The sequence below is a fragment of the Alligator sinensis genome, unplaced genomic scaffold (genome assembly GCF_000455745.1).
Source record: "Alligator sinensis unplaced genomic scaffold, ASM45574v1 scaffold78_1, whole genome shotgun sequence".
NCBI classification, from domain to species: domain Eukaryota; kingdom Metazoa; phylum Chordata; order Crocodylia; family Alligatoridae; genus Alligator; species Alligator sinensis.
Window position 1 is genome coordinate 377,040 of NW_005842171.1, and position 6,675 is coordinate 383,714.

General features: G+C 48.5%; 1 protein-coding gene across 2 annotated transcripts in view; it reads left to right on the top strand.

Moving 5' to 3' along the window:
• Positions 1-6,675, top strand: part of LOC102387098 (inter-alpha-trypsin inhibitor heavy chain H3) — a 141,205-nt gene that overhangs the window by 58,521 nt on the left and 76,009 nt on the right. For both annotated transcript variants that reach the window (XM_025206770.1, XM_014520940.2), the window contains exons 4-5: positions 1,313-1,417; positions 2,865-3,027. In XM_025206770.1, the coding sequence (XP_025062555.1) occupies positions 1,313-1,417; positions 2,865-3,027 (268 nt within the window). The remainder of the gene's footprint in view (positions 1-1,312; positions 1,418-2,864; positions 3,028-6,675) is intronic.

Consider the following 6,675-nt stretch of genomic DNA (forward strand, 5'->3'; position numbering starts at 1 on the left):
CTTCAGGTCAAGTTGGGGTGGGCCCAGCTGGCAACATGGAGGAGCCTTCCAGGTCTGGGTTGCAATGGCACAAGTGTAGCTGGAGTCATAGGAAGCCCAGTGCCCTGTGGAGGCCAGGCAGATCCATCACAGAGTTTCACTGCTGCAATGGGAAGGCCCGACCCAACCCCTGTGGGCGTGCCCAGCTCCTCCTTTCCTCCCCATTGTGGTGGGATCTGGCTGCAGGAGTAGTCCACAGCCCAAGCTTCATCTGTAGCCCCAGCCCCTGCTTGTGAGGGTCAAGGAAAGCTGTGGCTCTGTAACTAGGCAGCACACCCTAGTGATTTGGCTGCTCCTGCTGTCCCTCAGCTGTGGCTCCCCACAAGCAGCCTGGGGCCCACACAGCACCGGGTGTATGGTGAAGATGTAAAGGGCCAGGGCTGTTCCTGCCAGAGGTCACTAAACAAGGTATATGCTAGTACTGTTTAACTAATATAATTAGAGGACATTAAACAGATAATTTTTTTAATGATACTTGCATCCCTCATCTGAACAGACATGTTTTTTGGGCTAAATTAGCGATACAAAGAATAAACATGCAAAGTATTTTTGAAACCCCTAAACAATGCTGTCTTCGTGAATTATATAATTAATTTTCAGGGTTTTTTTTACCTGTTTGTGTGACCCCCAAAAGAGTTACCTTTATTGCCAGTATTCTTTTTCCAGAAATACCTTTTGTTTCCAGAAACTTGTTCCATTGTCTATGGTATTTCCTAACAATAGACATAGATGGTTTCCTAACCATAGATAGATAGGTTTCCTAACCATAGACATATCTAACCATAGATTTTCTTTTTAGTAATTTGAATAGTTGATGAAAGACTGAAGATAAGAGAGAAATGTATTATCACCTTATTTTTCCTTACAGTGGCACCCTTGTAACTGGTTCAGGCATTTGCTAACGATTTAAATAATGTGAGATCATCTGCTCAATTTTGGTCTAATTTATTTTCAGGGTAGGAATTGGTCTTGATCCTGTAAGATGCTGAACTCAGTGCTTGTAACTCCAATTGAAGTTGCTGGAAAGGGAGATTGTTCAGCACTTTATAAAAAGTGACCAACACTTGACAAGATTATTCTGCATTTGAAAGCTTGCCTAAATGTATCCCAACTATGCAGTTGGTCCAATAAAAAATACCACCTACAGAAAGTCCTTGCCTCTCTTTAAAATTATTTGTAGCAAACAAGTTGTTAAACAGAGGGCTGGATCACAGTATATTTTCACATATTAAGACAAATCATTCCACTAAATTAGATACTTTTCCACTTTTAGGACAATTGATGGTGTCACATATCCTGGGAACATAAAAGAAAAAGAGGCTGCAAAAAAGCAATATGAGAAGGCTGTTTCAAAAGGACAGACTGCAGGCCTTGTCAAGTAAGCATATTGCCTTACAATGGGTTTTTAATTTTTTTTTGTTTCTTTATTGTATCATCTTGTAGGTAAAACTGAGAATAGTAATGTATTTTTAGCATATATTAAAAGTTTGAACTTTATGAGGGAAGGACAGACAACTTCTGATTATTCAAGCCATATGTATAATTGTGAAAAGTAGAGGTGCACCAATACAGCAGTCCCATATCGGATCGGCACTGATATAGGGAAAATTGACAGTATTGGAAATAGGCTTTTTTTGCCTGATGTGGCCGACAATGTGGCTGATAAATGCCCCATACATGTGCATAGCCCCAGCATGCATGCAGCCAGGAGCGCAGCCTGGTGGCTTGGAGAACAGCATTTGGCTAGCAAGTCTGTTGTGGAGGAAGAAGTGGGAGGAGGGAAGGGGAATGGGAGGGGGCAGATCAAGGCCCCCACAGTGAGGGAGGAAGTGGGGCTGGGATAGGCGCTGCTCAGCTGGGGTGGTGTGGAGCAGGTTGTGCACCCTGGGGAGGGAACGGGGGACCTGTGCCCCTGGATCTGTGTGTGGGGCGAGGGCGGGGTGGGCTGTCACTGCAGGCTGGGCTGGGGTGGCGCTGGGCTCTTCCTGGTAGGGGTGTTGGGCTGGGTTGCACTTGGGGTGGGTGATGGTGGCGCTGGGAGTGGGGCTACGGGGAAGTTATGGCAAATTTTGGGCTGGCTGCAGCCCCTCCTGTAGCTCCCTCCCAACACTGCAGCTGCTCGCCCTGAGTGCAGCCCAGCCTAGCCCCTTTGATGGGAAGAGCCTGGCACAGCTCCCAGCCCACAGTGGCAAACTGCCCTCACCCCGCATGCAGATCCAGGGGCACATGCCCTCCATGCCCTCCTGAGTTGCATGTAGGGTGGGAGCTGCCCCCCCCCCCCCCCCAATGCCCCCGCGAGCACCCGTGCCCCATCCTTCCCTGAGTGGGCAGCACCTACCCCTTCCCCAGTCCCACTCCCTCCCTCATTGCGGGGGCCTCAATCTGCGCCCCATCCATGCCCCTTCCTTTCCCCCACCCCTTCCCCCACAACAGACTTACCAGCCCGATGATTGTCTCTAAGATGCCTTGCTACATATTGGAATCAGATTGGTATCGGCCAATATGGCTCCTTAAAAATTGGCCATTGGTATTGGTTCAAATAATCTCTATCAGTGCACCCCTTGGGAAAAGTCAGTTCTTCAGTTTTTATTGATTGAGAATATGTTTTACTGACTGAGAAATTATATAGTTGTAACTTGTTATTCTGGGCAACTTGTATAAATGCTATTTGACATGACTGTAAGCTAACAATCAGACACAGAAATCTAATTTCTGTTGCACTCATTTTTGGGTTTGGCTCTTAAGTAACTACACAGCAGTGAAGAGGAAACAAACTTCCTTTTCTAATTTGTGATTTGTTCATTGAACATTTCTGGAACTTCTAGGGCTTCTGGAAGAAAAACTGAAAAATTCACTGTTTCAGTCAACATTGCAGCAGCCAGTAAAGTCACTTTTGAACTGACCTATGAAGAACTGTTGAAACGACAGTTTGGAAAATATGAAATGTTCATCAAAGTAAAACCAAAGCAGCTTGTCAAAAACTTTGAGGTAAATGGCAATGTGATTTAATTGTATCTAGCAGTGATTATATTTTGCAGTTATAGACACAAATGGTATTAACTAAAGGTACAATCAAATTCTGTGCTTCTTTTGCAAGTGGGATACTGTGTTCATCCACATGGGTTCACGATTGGAGAAAGGGACACAATCCTAGGGCACTGTTGATTTGTGGACTGTAGCTGGGTTGAATGGCATGGTCATGCCCTCTGGAGACCACCGGACTCCTGTCTCCTCCAGTTCCTGGGGTCCTTCCCTCTCTTACTTTTCTGCCATGCCTTGATTGTTATTTGAAAAGAAAAGGATTGGGAGACGGCCCAAGTCCCCCAGTGAAACCACTTGTCCAGTTCCTCTGCCTCACTATTTCTTCTTGTCTCTTGCCACCAGGTACCTTAAGGGCTGTGTTCATTGCCTCCTATCTCCTTTACAGCTATGTCCATGCTTTGCTGGTGTTATCATTCAGTCTTTTTCCCCTGTGGAGGCCTCAGCCTTCTTGGCCTCTGCCCTCTTTCTCTTGCAGGGCCTTTTAGCCCACTGTACTGGACCCAACTTCTGGGTTCCAGACCTTGTCTTACCTACTATGGCTCTGCACCCTGCTTTGGGCACTGGGTTCTCTAGCCCTGTCTCTGCCCTGCTTAGAGCTTTTGCCTGCTTTGGCTCTATCTCTGCCCTTCTCTGGGCACTGGGCTTTCTAGCCCCATCTCTGCCCTGCTCTGGACACCAGACCTCATGGCCCCATCTCCACCCTGCTCTCAGCACTGCTGCACCCACTGGAACTGCAAGCAAGGCAGTCGTTCTGCTGGATTAGGGAGCAAGGCACCCTGTGGCCTGGCATTTTACAGGGTAGAGCAGGAAAGACTTCCGGATGCAGGGCTTACCAGGTTCCTAGTAGCAGCTTGCTCCCTCAGCAGCCCATTTCTGGCTTTGGAACCAGGGCTATCTCAGTCCTAATGCTGACCCCTTTCCAGATGCCAGTGCTGAAAATCAGCAGATTGTCAGCATCAGCATGGAGATAAACTACACCTTCAGTTCATGCTGGCATATAAACCAGCCATAAAAATGTTCTGCATATTTTGTGGAATATCTTTGTGTCTAGTTTGATAATTACTAGTTTGTGTTAATTGCACCATAAATGTAATGTATGACAGGGATCTGATACACATACTATGTTCTGTGTTCTCCTGGCTTAGCCTTCAAACAAGTCAAGGTTTATTTTGTGCCAGAAGCTGTGTGGAAAATCCTGTTGTCTACCTTCCCTCCTGATGTGGTAAAGCCCACCTGTAGTTCAAGAATTTTCTAGTGTGTATGCACAGAGCATGCTCTAAGGCTAGGGACAGAAGTTACACATAAACCAGTTTAAGTGATCAGAAACTGGTGTAAACCTGTAACAGAACAGAAGTTCAGGGCACATAAATCAGTTTCAAAATGGCTGAAAGTGGTTTAAGGTAAACCTGGTTGAATGTAGTATCAGACTTAAGTGATTGAGGTCAAATTGGTTTATGCAACGTCTGCCCTAGACCCCTTCCTGGTTTAAGTTAAATCAGAGTCCCCCAGCATGCTTTGCAGTTCTGGGCTGGGCTGTCTGCTCCAGAGAGCAGGGCTGGCCCCATCCCTCTGTTCTCTTGCCAGAGCAGTGAGGGCTGGCTGGCAAAGGGGTGGGGATTGGAAACCTGGCTGGGGACTGCAGCCAGGTCTTTCTGAGAGGGAGGGGGGCAGACCCTGCCAGACCTTTCCGCCCTCGAGTGGAGGGGGTAGGAGTATGGGGCAGGGTGGGGCAACAGCCTGAGAGGGACTGCCCTCCCAGGCAAACCCCTGCTGGACTCTGGGGTCTCAGAGGGGCTTTAATCCCCCCTGTCCCCAATTCAGTGTGCTGCCCATACCCGCTGCTCTCTGCTAGAGCAAGGTGCAGTGTGCAGGCAGGCAATAGTCTGAGAGGTACTGCCCCCCCAGGCAAATGCTGGTTGTGGTCTGGGGTCTCAGAGGGGCTTTATCCACTTCCCCAGTTCAGCATGCTGGCACCAAGCTCTTCAGGACCAGACTGAGAGGTGGTAAAGACCTGACACAATCATAACATATAAGTGCTGGAAATAGAGCTAAGGGAACAGGAGAGAGATTGCTTGGGCTGGTGTGACCAAAGAAAGCAGAGAACTACATTTAGAAATGGCAGACCAGAAGACTCCACCCCCTTCCACCTCTGGCTGAGATTGTTGCAAGCAGTTGGTAAGGGGAGGGGGAGGGAGCTTACATAACTCCCCATGCTCCCCTAGCCCATGGGGGAGGGGGAAGAGGCTAGGGAACTAGGGCTGGAGGGACTGGTCCCCTGCCACCTGTGAACACAGAGCCAAGCCCTGCAGGACCAGACAGAGGTGGGAGACCAGTCCCTCCAGCCCTTGTGTTGGCAAAGACCTGGCATAATTATCACTTGTATGTCCTGGAGACAAAGAAACAGGAAAGGATTGCAGACAGCTTGAGCTAGTGTGACCAAGGAAAGCAGAGAACTACAATTAAATTATAAAGCAGAACCTGTAAAAGGTGGGAGACTGGAATACCTAAGAAAGGACTTTCTGAATATGTGACTGTAAGGAGACACTGCCCTCAGGATTGCATAAGACTTATGCAAGGCTTTCTTGTATCTTTTTGGTTTATTACATTCCATTTTAAGTCAGACTAAGCTATGTGTGCTCTCACTGTGTTTTAATGGGCTGTATCTTAGCTTAGGCAAAGGTTTTTGATTGTTCTGTCTTATGCTTGAGGCTGCAAAGTGCAGTGTTCAATGCATGCTTGGTTCAGAGAAAGGACAATTCTTCTTCAAGCTTTTATGAATTCAATGCCACTACCTTTTTCCCCACCCCCACTCTTGCTCCTCAGTCTGGCAGCAACTGCCTCCCTCCCCACCCCCAAGTGAAGAGCAGGGGCATAAGCCTGGCAGGCACTGCCCACCCCCACCAGGCAGACCTGGGTTGGGGGCCCCACCCTCCAGCAGGCTGGTGCCTGGCCATGCTCCCTCCTCTGGAGTAGGGTGGGGAAAGCCTTGGAGGGCTTCTCTCTTCCCTTCCCTTTGGCAGTGGTTGGCAGGTGTGCTCTAGCTCCCCTCAGTTTCTGGCTTGATCCCCTGCATTCCTAAATCAAAAGTGAACGTATGTTCATTTGCTTATCAGTTCAGTCTGTGCAGTTTAGACTAATCTGCAAAAACCGAATCGATTCATAGTTTCATAGTCGGAAGGGTCGGAAGGGACCTGAGCAGATCATCAAGTCCGAACCCCTGCCATGGCAGGAAAAAGTACCGGGGTCAAACAACCTCAGCAGGATGTTCGTCTAACCTCCTTTAAAGACCCCCAGGGTAGGAGCCAGCACCACTTTGCTTGGAAGTTGGTTCCAGATCCTAGCTGCCCTGAGTGTGAAGTAGCGCCTCCTGATGTTTAGTCAGAATCTGCCCTCTGCCAGCTTGAGACCGTTATTTCTAGTCACTCCTGGTAGTGCTCAGGGGAACAGGGACTCCCCCAATGCCTGCTGGTCCCCTCTGACTAGTTTGTAACAGGCCACTAGATCCCCCCTCAGCCTTCTCTTGTGGAGGCTGAACAGGTTCAGGTCCCTTAGCCTTTCCTCGTAGGGCTTGCCCTGCTGCCCCCAGATCGTGTG